This window comes from Lontra canadensis, unplaced genomic scaffold (assembly GCF_010015895.1).
Source record: "Lontra canadensis isolate GAN:19392208 unplaced genomic scaffold, GSC_riverotter_1.0 scaffold334, whole genome shotgun sequence".
NCBI lineage: Eukaryota > Metazoa > Chordata > Mammalia > Carnivora > Mustelidae > Lontra > Lontra canadensis.
The window spans coordinates 21,843-36,977 of NW_022631328.1; the positions used below are offsets into that span (position 1 = coordinate 21,843).

The 15,135-nt window shown below is 42.0% G+C and overlaps 1 protein-coding gene across 4 annotated transcripts in view; it reads left to right on the plus strand.

Annotated features, from left to right (window-relative positions):
• The first annotated feature begins 303 nt into the window (after window positions 1–303).
• LOC116862801 (citramalyl-CoA lyase, mitochondrial) overlaps window positions 304–15,135 on the plus strand; it is a 68,920-nt gene continuing 54,088 nt past the window's right edge. For all 4 annotated transcript variants that reach the window (XM_032850215.1, XM_032850214.1, XM_032850213.1 and 1 more), the window contains exon 1: window positions 304–368. In XM_032850215.1, the coding sequence (XP_032706106.1) occupies window positions 312–368 (57 nt within the window). In that variant the 5' untranslated portion in view covers window positions 304–311. The remainder of the gene's footprint in view (window positions 369–15,135) is intronic.

The window sequence follows — 15,135 nt, forward strand, 5'->3', positions numbered from 1 at the left end:
CGTGCAAAGCTCACCATCAGGCAAGCTCCTAAAATATTTATATTTATACATGCAGGGCTCAGACTTTCTTTCTACCGTAGCAGGTAAGGACTGAGTATGATTGGGGAGAGTTTGTTCATCCCGTGCTAGCAAACCCATCAGCAGTGGCTCGCCTGGCCAGGAGAGCAGGGCTCTCACTTACCAAAAGAGCTAAAAAGTTGGTCGTTGTCATAATCCATGCATTGGAAGAAATACACATCAGAAAATCATATAGTCTCCCCCTCCCTTTTATTTGGACGTTTGATTTCATTCATGTACAGGCAAAAGTCAAAATGCCTCTCCTGATGGACACCCCTCCCGGGACTCACTGGCAGCAGAGTAAAGAGTGGGTGAGCACAATATATGTATTTCTTTTCAAAAATAGCATGACATGATACCAGAGAGCTTTTAGCTACCCATTCTTTTCTGAAGGACTGTTAGAAAACTAGGTGGTTGGCAAGAAAATCCATAGAAGACAGGGAAGCTGAAAGATCCATATTTTCAACAAAGATGGATGGGTACACTCGAGCCTCAATCAGCGGTTGTCCCCAGATATTCAGAAAATATCTTCGACTGGGGTTTTCTGAGAGAAGACAATGGGATATCCAAGCCTGAGGGTTAGGTGAATTTTCCCGTGGTAGCGATGGCTGTCCCCCCAGAAACAGTTTAGTTTCTCTAAAAACCGAAGGTTTCACTAGCTTGTGCCTTTCATCAAATTGGCTTTGCATGCATGGGAATTATTTTTAAGTACTCTAAAATGGTATCATTTCCTGGTTGCAAATTATTTGGGTATATTTTGAAACTAATTAAAAGGGAAATGTCCTATTTTGTAAAGAGCAGCATTTCTACATCTAAAAAATCAGATGTTCTCAGTGGGGAGCAGGGTTTTATCTTTGTCACTGTTGGCTATTGCTAAGTGCATCTCAGATTGAAAATCTAAATGAAATAACTACAAGGATTTACATGGGTGAAGTTTATATTGGAAAAGCAGGAGGGAGACTCATATACATATATAATACATAGACGATTTATCTGTGAATTTAGAAAGCCTTTTCTTGTCATATTTTTTCTGTCTTCCTAGCTACTTGTTATTTCACTGTGAGCATCACAAACATGGAGGGCTGCAGAGATGCCAGGATCCATCATGGTGTCCAAAAATTGGCTTCGTACATATGCTAAATTAGAGACTGGCTGGCAGAAGCAGTTCACAGATCCTGGATTGGCAGGGATTCCTCATGAAAGAAGACAGGGCCGCAAGCCCAAGGGACTCATTCTCCAGCCAGCAGTCATGCAACACGTTCCATCCAACAAGCCAAAACCCTTTTTTAAAATAAATTCTGAATCTTCCTTCAGGCATCAGGTCCAGCCCAGGTAACGTAGCCTCTAAGAGTCTAGTGCCCTTTCCTGCTTCATAAGGAAGAGACTGTATTGAATCTGGCATGGGCCAGAGCTTTGAGATTTGTCGCCAAAGGATCCAGGTCATTGCGGTTGCTGCCAGCAGTGAATAGGCCTCCCCGGTGTTGAAGGAGGAAGGCAGGAATCTTATAGACAAAAACCTTCCTGTCTTTGTCTTCTTGGAAATAAGCAAACTGCTGTGGTGGTTCTGACGGAGGAAGAGTTAACGCAGCGGAGAAATGTATTAGACAGCCGGAGCAGATACGTCTATGCCAAAAGGATCCACCATCTGGGTCTTTCTCACTCACTGTGTCAACCAGAACATGCCTCTCTCATTTACGAGTAGCTAGTTGATGGCTTTACTGTTCCCACAAGACATGCTTTATTTTATGGACGATAATGAGTTTTAACAAAAAACAACGTTTTTATTGTTCTTGCTGTTGACCTTGGGTTCCTGCTTAATCTTCGAGTTGAGTACTAGAGAGGAGTGAGGAGACTAATTTTCTAAGCCAAGAAGTGTTTTGGACTCAGATGATGACGTGTGACAACTTACAGAACAGTTGTAAGTGGGGCATTAACTCCAAGTACTTTGCCTTTCCTCTAAGTATATGGTGAAGAATTAAGAGCCGAACTAAGTGACCCTAGTCCCAGTCAGTGCCCTGATGTGAAAGCTGGAGCCGAGCCTTGTGACACCCCTAGGGACCTTGCCGAAGACCTAAGGTAGCCTAGGTTCTATTCACCTAAACAGAGTTGGGGAGGAGACAGAGGATAGAAAAGGGGATGGAAAAAGTCACCTTTATTAACATATTTTCTAGTAGCTCTTTTAAGGAACCATTCATTCCACTGTTCATGTTCATTTTGGGGGATTCGTTTTTATTTAAAAAGTTACTGTCCCAAGATATAAATACAAATCAGAAAACAGTACAATTAGGGCACTAGATTAGAGTAATATATAAAACATTTTTAGCTGATTGAAAACAAAGCTGAAAGGACTGCTTTAACAAAGTATTGTTTTCAAGAGCAAGAAAAACATCAACCTAGGTTTAAAATCATATATCCAGTTCTCTCAGCAGTTCTAGTAAATGCCATGGTGTGAAATACAACACAGGCAATAGTTTTGCACATAATATTTGTTGATGGCAAGTCTGTAGACAAGTCCAATTTCATTTGTTATTAACCATGATTTTTAAACATTTTTTAATTTATTTGAGTTAGGGGCAGAGGAAGAGAAAGAGACAGACTCAGGGCTGAGCAGGGAGCCCGATGCGGGGCTGGATCCAACAACTCTGGGATCATGACCTGAACTGAAGGCAGACGCTTAACCAACTGAGGCACCAAAGCACCCCATTAACCATGGTTTAATAAAATAATTGTATCGTCATCTTTTAGCTAACCTGTGGTTCTTGGCTACCCACAGCCCAATGCTTATTGATTTCTGACTGTAAGAACTGGAAGCCTTTGGGGCATCTGGCTGGCTCGGTAGTATAGCACACAACTCTTGATCTCGGGGTTGTGGTTTCAAACTCCACCTTGGGTGTGGAGATTACTTAAAATAAATAGGCAAACAAACAAACTTGAAAAAAATTAAAAAATTGGAAGCCTTTTGTTATTTACCCATCTGAAGATTTTCTTGCAAGTATACTAAGGCATGGAATGATTAAAATAATATATCTCAATTACTGGGGCGCCTGGGTGGCTCAGTTGGTTGAGCATCTGACTTTTTGTTTCAGCTCAGGTCATGATCTCAGAGTCATGAGATTGAGCCTGGAGTTGGGATCTGTGCTCAGAACGGAGTCTGCTTGGGATGCTTTGCCTCTTCCTCTCCCTCCACCTCTCTCCCTCCTCCCACTCGTGCATGTACTCTCTCTCTCTCTCTCAAATAAATAATAAATAAAATATATATGTGTGTGTGTATATGTACACACACACACACACACACACACACACACACACATATACACTGTGGCTGTCAAAAGCTACATCCATATCTTAATCCCCAGAACCTGTAAATACAACCTTATTTGGAAGAAGGGTTCTCTACAGATGTAGTTAGGTGGTTGAGATAAGATGATTCTTTTTTTTTTTTTTTAAGACTTTTATTTATTTATTTATTTATTTATTTATTTATTTATTTGATAGACAGGGATCTCAAGAAGGCAGAGAGGCAGGCAGAGAGAGAGGGGGAGGCAGGCTCCCCCGCCAAGCAGAGAGCCCAATGTGGGGCTCACTCCCAGGACCCTGGGACCATGACCTGAGCCGAAGGCAGAGGCCTTAACCCACTGAGCCGCCCAGGCACCTCAAGATAAGATCATTCTTGATCATCCAATGTCAAGTGTCCTTTTAAGTGACATAGAGGAGCAGGCCATGTGGAGAGAGAGGCAGAGATGAGAGTGAAACAGCCACGAGCAGTGCTGCCAGTACAGGCTAGGAGTGGCCAGGAAGGGTTCTCGAGGGAGAGGGACAGCCCTGTCAACACCTCCCTTTCATATTTCTGCTCTTTAGAGCTGTGAAAGAATAAATCCCTGTTGTTTGAAGCGGCCAGAGTTTGTGGCAATTGGTTATGGCAGCCTTAGGAAACTAATACACTTCAGATGAGTACATCTTGAAGGATGGACATCATTAATCGGGAACTCTAATATCTCTTTTTCAATTAACCTTGTAGTTGGTCTTACTGATAATAAAAAACAACGCTGATTTAGAACATATTAATAATATTATTAAATAGGAATATTAGATCTCTTTTGAGATAAACATTTTTGCTCACGGAAGAGCTGTCCATAAGGGACACCTGAGTGGCTCAGTAGGTTAAGTGTCTGCCTTCAGCTCAGGTCATGATCCCAGGGTCCTGAGATTGAGCCCCATGTCAGGCTCCTCACTCGGCTGGGGAGCCTGCTTCTCCATCTCCCTCTGCATGCCACTCTTCCTTCTTGTGCTCTCTTTCTCTGTCAAATAAATAAAATCTTAAAAAAAAAAAAAAGCTACCCATAAATACCACCTTCTGAATGAACCACTGTTTCCTTAAAAAATTTTTATAGAGAGGCGCCTGGGTGGCTCAGTGGGTTAAAGCCTCTGCCTTCGGCTCAGGTCATGGTCTCAGGGTCCTGGGATCAAGCCCTGCATCGGCCTCTCTGCTTGGCGGGGAGCCTGCTTCCCCCTCTCTCTCTGCCTGCCTCCCTGCCTACTTGCAATCTGTGTCTGTCAAATAAATAAAGTCTTAAAAAAAAAGCTATCCATAAATACCACCTTCTGAATGAAACACTGTTTCCTTAAGAAATTTTTATAGAAGTAAACACCCCATTATCAGAGAAAAGGGCTTCATTGTGACATTCCTCTATCCTCGGCTTTGTTTGGTAATTTCATTTCTGTATCAGATCCATACTGTCCAATAACCTCTCCATTGTAGGGCATTTCAGCTTCATAGAGTAATAGTGCCAATAAAATTCTGCTGTTTTATTATACACTTATCAGTCAATTATCTGGTCTTTAGGCCGGGATTTGTTGGCCTGTCTTTTCTCAATAGCTCTATCTCAATGCATCTTTTAACAACTGTTTCCCCACATAGTCTTCATTTCAAATTTAGAATATGATGTTGCTCAGTTTACTGGTTCACAGTTGAGGGTGAACAGCTTACAGTGTTTGTGACAATATTGGATTTATTTATTTCCCAATGCGTGATTTTTTAAATAACAGCATGTTGTGTACTTGCTTGTTTTTCCAAAGCCACTTGAGTACCTGGATAACTCTGCTTTGATGATTCATTTCCATCAGAAAAACTATGAAGGCATTTACCTTGGACTATGTTGTACCACTTGTTTCTCTTTTCACACCTTAGGATGATCTCTGGAAAGAACCCACTTTAGACGCCACTGTTACCTTACTTCAACTTCTTTTTCTTATTATTCAATTCAATTCAACAAACATTTATTAAATATCTACAACATGCTATCCAGTAGATGAAACCAATGTGTAGATGAGTCATTTTAATAGGTGGTAGTATGGACTGACTTAGCTGGGTGTGACCAGTATGTTCAGATTTTTATAAACACTGAGACATACCCTGGAAAGGAAGTTTCATTGTCAGGCTTCTCTAGTCCTAAAGTTACCTTCTGAGGGAAGTGAAGAACTCATTCCTTAAGTGGACAGGGCAAGTTGGCTGTTTACTCCTTATCACAATCAGAATCAGGAATATAGTTCTAGAAAGGGAGCAGAACATCAAAAATAGCTCTATTTGACCACCAGTGGAGGCCAGCTAAATGTGAGATATGTCACCAAATCTGTTAAAGAAAAAAAAACAGGAAGGGGGGATTTAAAAATGAAAAAAATGTATTCTTTTTCTTTTTTTTTTTTAAGATTTTATTTCTTTATTTGGCAGAGAGAGAGAGATCACAAGTAGGCAGAGCAGCAGGCAGAGAGAGAGGGGGAAGCAGGCTCCCTGTTGGGCAGAGCGCCTGACGCGGGGCTCGATCCCAGGACCCTGAGATCATGACCTGAGCCGAAGGCAGAAGCTTAACCCACTGAGCCACCCAGGTGCCCCAAAATGAATTATTTTTCATTAAATAGTTTATATTTCTTTTTTTTTAAGATTTTATATATTTATTTGATAGGCACAGATCACAAGTAGGCAGAGAGGCAGGCAGAGAGAGAAGAGGAAGCAGGCTCCCTGCTGAGCAGAGAGCCCTATGTGGGGCTCTATCCCAGGACCCTGGAATCATGACCTGAGCCGAAGGCAGAGGCTTTAACCCACTGAGCCACCCAGGCGCCCCAGTAGTTTATATTTCTTTACTCCCCCAGCTCTTAGAGTTTAACGGGAAAGAAGGATTTTTTTAAAAGATTATTTATGTATTTATTTGAGAGAGAGCGCAAGAGAACACAAGCAGGGGGAGGGGTAGAGGGAGAGAGAGAAGCAGACTTCCTTCTGAGCAGGGAGCCCAATGCAATGCGGGGCTCCATCCCAGGACCCTGGGATCATGACCTGAGCTAAAGGCAGAGCTTAGCCAACTGAGCCACCCAGGTGCCCTTAAAAGGAAAGAAGGATTAAATAAGCCCGCATTGTTTTCCTGCATTAGTCTTTGAGCTGCTGCCATACCTATGTAATGGTCAGTCCAGCTCCACAGTTCAGTATTAGAAGGTGAGTATGATCTTTTACTAAACTGTGTCCTCGGGTCAGCATTTATCAAAAATAGAGGAGGTGGGGCACCTGGGTGGCTCAGTGGTTTAAGCCCCTGCCTTCGGCTCAAGTCATGATCCCAGGGTCCTGGGATCGAGCCCCGCATCGGGCTCTCTGCTCAGCGGGGAGCCTGTTTCCCTTCCTCTCTCTCTGCCTGCTTGTGATCTCTCTCTGTCAAATAAATAAATAAAAATCTTAAAAAAAAAAAATAAAATAAAAAAAAATAGAGGAGGTGTTTTAATTCTCCTCATGCTGACTCTTTTGTCTAATTGTTCAGTTGGTTCAGAATTTTGATGGTCAAGAGGCATTATTTATTGAAATCCTAAACAAACACACCTAAAAGTCAAATTAGTCATCACATACACAGACTACAAAATTCCACCTGTTCTGCTGTGTTTCCTCCCTCCACTTTTGGAACGTGCCTCCCAGTTCCCAGTGCACACACAGAGCCATGTGAAAGGGGATTGTCTAGGACCAGTAAAAGGATCGCCAGTCAGTGCCTAGGGCTTAGAGGCTGGGAAGCTGGACTTCGTAGCGGAGCCCACCTTCATATTGTTATGTTCTCCCAGACAGTTTTCCTCCCCCAGCTGCACACTCTGCTCTCAGCATCCGCCCACCCCGCCCTTTATGTGCAGGTGATCATTTTCTTCTCTTGTGTTAATGTACAGGCTCAGCTGCTGTAATAAAAAGACCCAAAGCTGCAGTGGCTTAAACCAAATGAGGTTTATTTCTCTTTCATCTAACAGGGTAGAGACAGGCAGATGGTCCAGGTGGGTAGGCAGCACTCTTCCTCGAGGTCATGGAGAGACCAAGTCGCTTCTCCCTTGTTTCTATGGCACCTTAATCTTTGTGGCTGCATTTGGCTCCATTCAGTGCTTGAGTTCCAGCCTGTTAGACAGGAGAAGAGAGAGTGGAGAGCAAGTGGCTTCCCTAAGGAATTAAATATTGCACACACTAGTTCTGTTGCAATCATGTGCTAGCCACAAGTGGGGCTGGGCCATGCAGGTTTTGAGAGGTAAACCACAAAGATATACCTTGGTAAAATTCGAAGAAGCCAGAATGGGTGCTGGGGCCGTTAGTCATCTCTGTAGTCTCTGCTACACCCTGTACAACCACCATGTGATGTCTGTATGTTGTATATACATCACCTTGTGTTGCAATTCTTCATTCCTGTTTATTGCAGGAAGGGTGTGTTTTTAAGATTTATTTAAGTAATCTCTGCATCCACCATGGGGCTCAAACTCGCAACCCTGAGATCGAGAGTCGCATGCTCTTCCAACAGAGCCAGCCAGGTGCCCCAAGAAGGATGCATTTTTAAATATTTTTAGTTGTGGTAAAAAAAAAAAATCACATAAAATATATTATCATAGCCATTTCTAAATGTACATCTCAGTAGTATTAAGTTTATTCACACTGTTGTACAACCAATCTCCAGAAAGTTTTCGTCTTGCAGAACTGGTTTTAAGTCCTCAAAATCCCAGTGCTTTGATATCCACTAATGCTCCTTTAATCCAGTTGAAAGATGAGTCGGCATTATCTGTTCTTTGATTATTCATTATTATATATTACATGTAGGTATAAAGGCTAATAAGAAATTTCAGCTAACTTTTTAAAAATTTATCATTCTAGCCACAATGACAAAGATTGAAAGCTTTTATATTTAAAACTATAGAATACTCAAAATATTAGATATTTTGCATTTTTCTACTATAAAATACATAGAGTTGAAATGTTAATCCAGCAGTATGAAGGAGGTAATAAAGGTGTATATTTCTATAATTTGAAAGAGAGCGTTTTCATGAAACAGTTGACCAGAGTAGAGTTGTACAGAGAATGTTGAATGTTAAAGCCAGAGAACAACTCAGAACTCATCTTGTCAGTTTAGAAACTGAGGCCCCAAACACCTCAAATTTTTGTCTTGGGAATACCTACGTCTGTGGCCTATTGTCCGTGGCAGATTAAAAAATGAGTTGCCAAAAGAATAATTCTGAATATACATACTGTTGTTTATCTTCAGGGGAAAGACTGGCTTTTATGAGAAACAGTAATTTCCCCATATTAATATGTTATTAAACAATATAACATTCTTAAAAAACTTTTGAAACTGAAAAATTGTTATTCGCAATGGCTGAATTTAAAACACTGTAATGAAAGTCATGTTGTTGGGGCATCTGGGTGGCTTAGTTGGTTAAACTTCGGCCTTTAGCTTAGGTCATCATCCTGGGATCCTGGGATCGAGCCCCGCATTGGGCTCCCAACTCATGGAGGAGTCTGCTTCTCTTCCCTTTCTCCCTGTCTGCAGCTCCCCCTGCTTGTGCTTTCTCTCTTTCTCTCCTTCCCCACCCCCTCTCTCTCAAATAAATAAATAAAATCTTTTTAAAAAATTTTAAAAGAAAGCCATGTTGTTACGCACATTGAGCGGATAAAAAGTCTAACATCCGAGTCAAACAACAGTTCTACTAGCCTCCTTAGGAGTTAACTGGCCAGGCAGCCAGATGTCATGCCCTGACATAACATCCAGATGAAGAGCAGTGGGACCCCCAGTTCTGAATTTCGAAAGAACGTGGCCAAATCTGGATATGCCCAGAGGAGGGCAACTCAGTGGGAAGGAGGTTGAATCTGTATCATAGGCTTCCAGAGACACAGCTATGAGAATGAAAAATATTGAAAGACCAAAAACTTTGAAAACAGAGTGATCGTCCTGAGGACTTTGTAGGACTTTGTAGGACCATGGACCATATCCATGGCCATGCTGACACAGAAGCAGAGAAATCACTTGCCACGAGGGTAGAAGGGGTTCCTGCCCTGGCCTGAGCTTCTTGGGGGTAATTTTGAAGATGCCTCCCCACTCTAAGATTCTAATAATCTGTGATTCCTACTCTGGGACCTCATGATGTTTACAAAATATAAGGAAGAATCCATCATACCTAAGAGTGGGGTACCTGCTTCTTACTGCAGGAACCTAACAGACATGGAGAAAACTCTGTGTGTGTGTGTGTGTGTGTGTGTGTGTGTGTGTGTGTGAGAGAGAGAGAGAGAGAGAGAGAAAACATGCGAGTAAGAGAGAACACACATAAGAGCAAGCCAATTCCCCACCTGACTCTCTAATCTTTCCAGATAGGGCACGTATTCCCTGTCCTGCCCTACCCTAGGAACTCTGAGGACTTCAAATCATCATTACACCTCAATGAGTTTATCTCCTCTACCTGGTTGTGGAGGCAAGACTAATATGCCTAAGATGAAAGAGAAACGAGAAGACATTCTGGGGCTCTTATTCCTTGCAGTCTTCATTCTTCCATTTCCCTCCCTTTCCCTTGCTCTCTATTCTTTTGAAGAAGAAAAAAATTTTTACTCCCTGTGAATCACCACCTTGAACACAACCACCTCCATTCAAAAATACATACAACCTAAAAAAAAGATCAAAAACCTCTCACTCCCTCCTGCCATCTTAGTCAGACATGACCAAAGTAGTGTTTGTTGCCAAGATATATTAAATATGGCTTGAGAAATCAGCTTACACAGAATCCAAATTTAAATCTTTTAAAATCATCCTCATTCCTAGACCAAAACAGCAGCAGATGGACAAAGGAAGAAACGGAACATGGTCACATTTTATACCAGCAATATAGACCTTTTCAGATTGCAGTAAGTCATTTGCCGTCTGCAACCTATGGTCTTTAATTCCTGCTGAGGCACTGATTCAAGATTCCGGGTTTGGGTTTGTTTTCTTTCTTTCTTTCTTTCTTTCTTTCTTTCTTTCTTTCTTTCTTTCTTTCTTTCTTTCTTTTTCTTTCTCTTTCTTTCTTTCTTTCATTATTTGACAGAGATCACAAGTAGGCAGAGAGGCAGGCAGAGAGAGAGGGGGAAGCAGGCTCCTTGATGAGCAGAGGGGAGCTCTATCCCAGGACCCTGGGATCATGACTTGAGCCAAAGGCAGAGGCTTAACCCACTGAGCCACCCAGGTGCCCCCGGGGTTTGGGGTTTCTAAGTTGGAACAAAAACATTTAGCAGGTTGCTATTTATTTATTTATTTATTTTAAATCAAGCAGTGGTGAGCACACTGGACCTACTTGCCTCCTGAAGAACCCAATAAGCTAAAGGTCACAGCACCCATAGGAAAGTAGACGATATTTATTATCTGATTTTATTCAAAATGAAAGCTCTAAGTTTCAGTGGACAGCTTAGTTCCCATTATCTGTGAGGAAATTTGGCCCCTTTGGGGACTCTTCTTAGTGCCAGGAGATCAACGCTGTGTGTTTTCCTTTCAGTTAGGCATTGGGGACACAAGAGCCATGAGATACACTCTCTGTTATCAGGTAGTTATAGTCCCAGTCTGAGGACACTCGGTTATTAAAAACAGGGCAAGCTAGTATGAGCTCAGAATCAACCCCAAGTGAATGGGCACCAGGAAATGGGATTTTAAGTTTGGATGGTCCTTTTTTAAAAAAGCAGGTTTCATGTACACATTAATACAGGCATGTATTTTGTTTTAAATCTGACATTTATTAACTGCTTATATTACACCATTTTTAATCCTCACCAACCCCTGAGTCGGACATTGGTAATGTCCCCACTTTTCAGATGAGGAAACTGAGTCACAGTGAGGTTGAGAAACTGCCCAGTCTCTTACCGAGCCAGGCATTTGCACAATTGGAACTTAGGCTTGCTGGATCCAGAGCTCGTTTAGGGGGGCTCTGAGAGTTGGAATTTCTTGACCAGTCCTTTGGAGCCTAAATGAGCGTGTAATTTGACCTAGCATTTGCACTTCTAGGATTTATCCTAAGGCAATATTCAGACAAGTGTTCTGAAATGAATGTTCAGGAATATTCATTACAGCTTTGTGTATTATCTTCTAGGTATCAGGGCAAATGTCACAACCTCAAGCTATTTGGCTGCCTTACTCAAGTACAACCGCCCCCCAGCTTGCTATCCCATTACTAAATTCTATCCTCTTAATAGATCTTTTCATAGGCCAGGTTGTTTATTGGTTTACCTGTTTATTAGTTGCTTTCCTAACTGGAATGTAAGCTCCATGTAGGCAGGGACCTTTTACCTCTGTTACCTAAAATAGAACCTGCCACCTAAAGAGGATTCCGTAAATATCTGTTGAGTGAAATGAGTGAGTGAATAGCAAAAAATTGGGAAAATTTAAAATTTTAGTCATTAGAGGATCGGTTTGCTAAATTGTGGCATATCTGTAATAGAATACTGTGCAGTCATTACAAATGATTGTGGAGATTTTCTCCTTCATAGAGATAGACTCTGCCTGTTGTCGGGTGAAAAAAGCAGGTGATGCATGTGCCTATACTGGTCAAGGATCCTGGTAGCCAGCCTCAGAATCTACTTTACTGAATTAAGGCAGAAAACAAAATAGTTTATTATAGGCTACTGGGTAACTCACAGACCCTGTAAGATGCAAGGAGGGGCTCCCCAGACAGGACACAAGACTGGGAGCTCAACACTTGAGTTCTGCATCACCTCAGCTCCGTAAGGTGATGCTCCGTAACCCCCATGTTCTTCAAGCAAACACAGATGATAAAACCTGCCCTGTCTACACCTCAGGACCGCTGCTAGGGCAAATGAGATGCAAGCCCTTTGAAAAGTTTAAAAAAACGTGCTCCATTAGGCACCTGGCTGGATGGGTCAGTAGAGCCTTTGACTCTTGCTTTTGGGGCTTTGAGTTCAAGCGCCATGTTAGGTGTAGAGATTACTTTATTTTTTCTTCAGTTTTGTTTGTTTGTTTGTTTTGTTTTTGGAGATTACTTAAATAAATGAATGAATGAAAAAAAAATAGGGTATAAAACCAAGTTTAAAAAGTACCATGTAGGGGGGCACCTGAGTGGCTCAGTGGGTTAAAGCCTCTGCCTTCGGCTCTGGTCGTGGTCCCAGGGTCCTGGGATCGAGCCCCATATCCGGCTCTCTGCTGAGCAGGGAGCCTGCTTCCCTTCCTCTCTCTCTGCCTTCCTCTCTGCCTGCTTGTGATCTCTGTCTGTCAAATGGATAAATAAAATCTTTAAGGGAAAAAAAAAAAAGTACCATGTAGGGGCGCCTGGGTGGCTCAGTGGGTTAAAGCCTCTGCCTTCAGCTCCGGTCATGATCCCAGGGTCCTGGGATTGAGCCCCGCATTGGGCTCTCTGCTCAGCAGGGAGCCTGCTTCCCTCTCTCTCTGCCTACCTCTATGCCTACTTGTGATCTCTTTCTCTGTCAAATAAATAAATAAAATAATTTAAAAAAAAAAGTACCATGTAACATTTACATCGCTGTTCAAAAAGACAAGAATAACAAGAGTTGGGGAGGATGTGGAGAAGGAAGCTCTCTTGCACTGTTGATGGGAATATAACAGCCACTGTAACAGCTTGGAGGTTCCTCAAAAAATTAGAAATACCATATGATCCAGTTATTCCACTACTGGGTATTTATCCAAAGAAAACAAAAACACTGATTTGTAAAGATAATATGCACCCCTATGTTTATTGCAGCATTGTTTACAATAGCCAAAATAAGAAAGCAACCCAAGTGTCCATTGATAGATGAATGATTAAGGAAGATGTGTGTGTGTGTGTGTTGGTGTGTGTAAACACACACACCAACACACACACACAATGGAATATTACATAGCCATAAAAAAGATGAAATCTTGCCTTTTGTGACAGCATGGATGGATCTGGAAGTTAGTATGCTAAGTGAAATAAGTCAGACTGAGAATGGTAAATACCATATGATTTCACCCATATGTGAAATCTGAAAAAAAAAATAAATAAATAAACAACAGATTCAGACCTATAAATACAGAGAACAGACTAATGATTACCAGCGGAAAGAGAGATTGGGATGGACAAAATGGGTGAAGGGAAGTGGGAGATACAGGCTTATGAAATGAATAAGTCATGGAAATAAAAGGCACAGAATAGAGAATACAGTCAATGATATTATAATAGCGTATATGGTAAGAGATGGTAGCCACACTTGTGGTGAGCATAGAGACGTATAGAGAAACAAAATAACTATGTTGTACACCTGAAACTAATATAACATTGTGTGTAAATTATGCTAAAAAGATCTAAAGAAAAAACATTTATATCCTCATTATCCAGTGATTCTGAATGTGTGAACATATATATACTTCCTTCTAAAGCCATATTACTCAGCATTGAGCTGCCACTGGGATGCCATTGGTCCTCTGCATTTACTAACCGTACATCACTAAGCATTAAATTACACATGGCAGTGGTCTGAACAAAAAGACTGGTAATTTTGGCTTGTGTTTGCTAAGCTTGTCCTAAAATTGCCTTCCATGTGCCTTCAGTCACTTTCCCTGTGGGGTTACCTCTGCTTCAGGCCTGTCCTTTTCTCAAGGCTCACTAAGCTTGCCATTTGCAGGAATCATGCTATTGTCATCTCTGAGTTCTGCAGTGTCTAGCATCAAAACTTGGCTTCTCCCTGAACGTCTTCCCTAAGTAGCATCCCAAGGGCTGACCTCTGGAGTATCAATGTTCAAAGTCACTGTCAACCAAGATTTCATGTGTGATATGGGCAACTGGCCAGGTATATTATAAAGGCTGGATTTAATAACTTTTAAAATTTCCTTATAATCCTATTTTTTTTGATATATTTTTAAAATATTTTATTTATTAGAGAGAAAACATGAGCAGGGGGAGGGGCAGAGGAACAAGCAGACTCCCAGCTGAGGAGGGAGCCTGATGCAGGGCTCGATCCCAGGACCCTGAGATCATGACTTGAGCCAAAGTCCGATGCTTAATGGACTGAGCCACCCAGGCACCTCTATGTTTTGGATTTTTTTTTTTTTAAATAAAAAAATAATGTTTGGTTCTCACTGTCCACCTATCGTTAGGGAAAAACAGCACTGTGATACAGCAGCATTTCACGAACGTACTAACATTGCTAAAAAGGACTTTGATGTTCCTGAAATCAGGCATGTGTTGCAAGGTGGGATGATGTTACTATTTCCTGTTCGTCCAGAAGCCTTTCCTGGCAGAGCTTTTAGCCCCTGAGACTTTCATCTTCATCTTGCACGAAGGATACAATTTGGTCCTGACGCATGGATTACAGAAGCTGCTGAGCGTCCACACAATCTGTTATGCTAAATCACACCTGGTGTCTGCCCGGAGAAGGCTCTGGCAAGCTTCCTCGCTGCTGGGACCAAGGCCTCTGCCTCTGACGCCAAAACATGGCAGTGTTGCAGGGAGCCTTCCGAGAGCCTGGCTCACCGGCATGGCAAATTAACCTGCTTGTTCTCACGTTAAATGCTTTATGAAAATTTACTGGGCGATAAAAGAGGGAAGAAAACCCAAGTGGTTCTGCGCTGAGCCTGCCTGGCACCAGTGAAGGAATGAAGCTGCTGGGAAAGTCAACACGGAGAGCTGGCAGGAGGACAAGGTGTACAGCACGATGACAACCAAGTGTGGCGCAGGCCACTACATTGTTTTATTAGCATTTTCTCAAGGAAGACACTGAATTAGAGAGGAGCTGGTTTTAGTGAGCTGGGTGCGATGACACGGGGCTCTGCCACTTTCTCCATGCTACCCGTTTTCAGA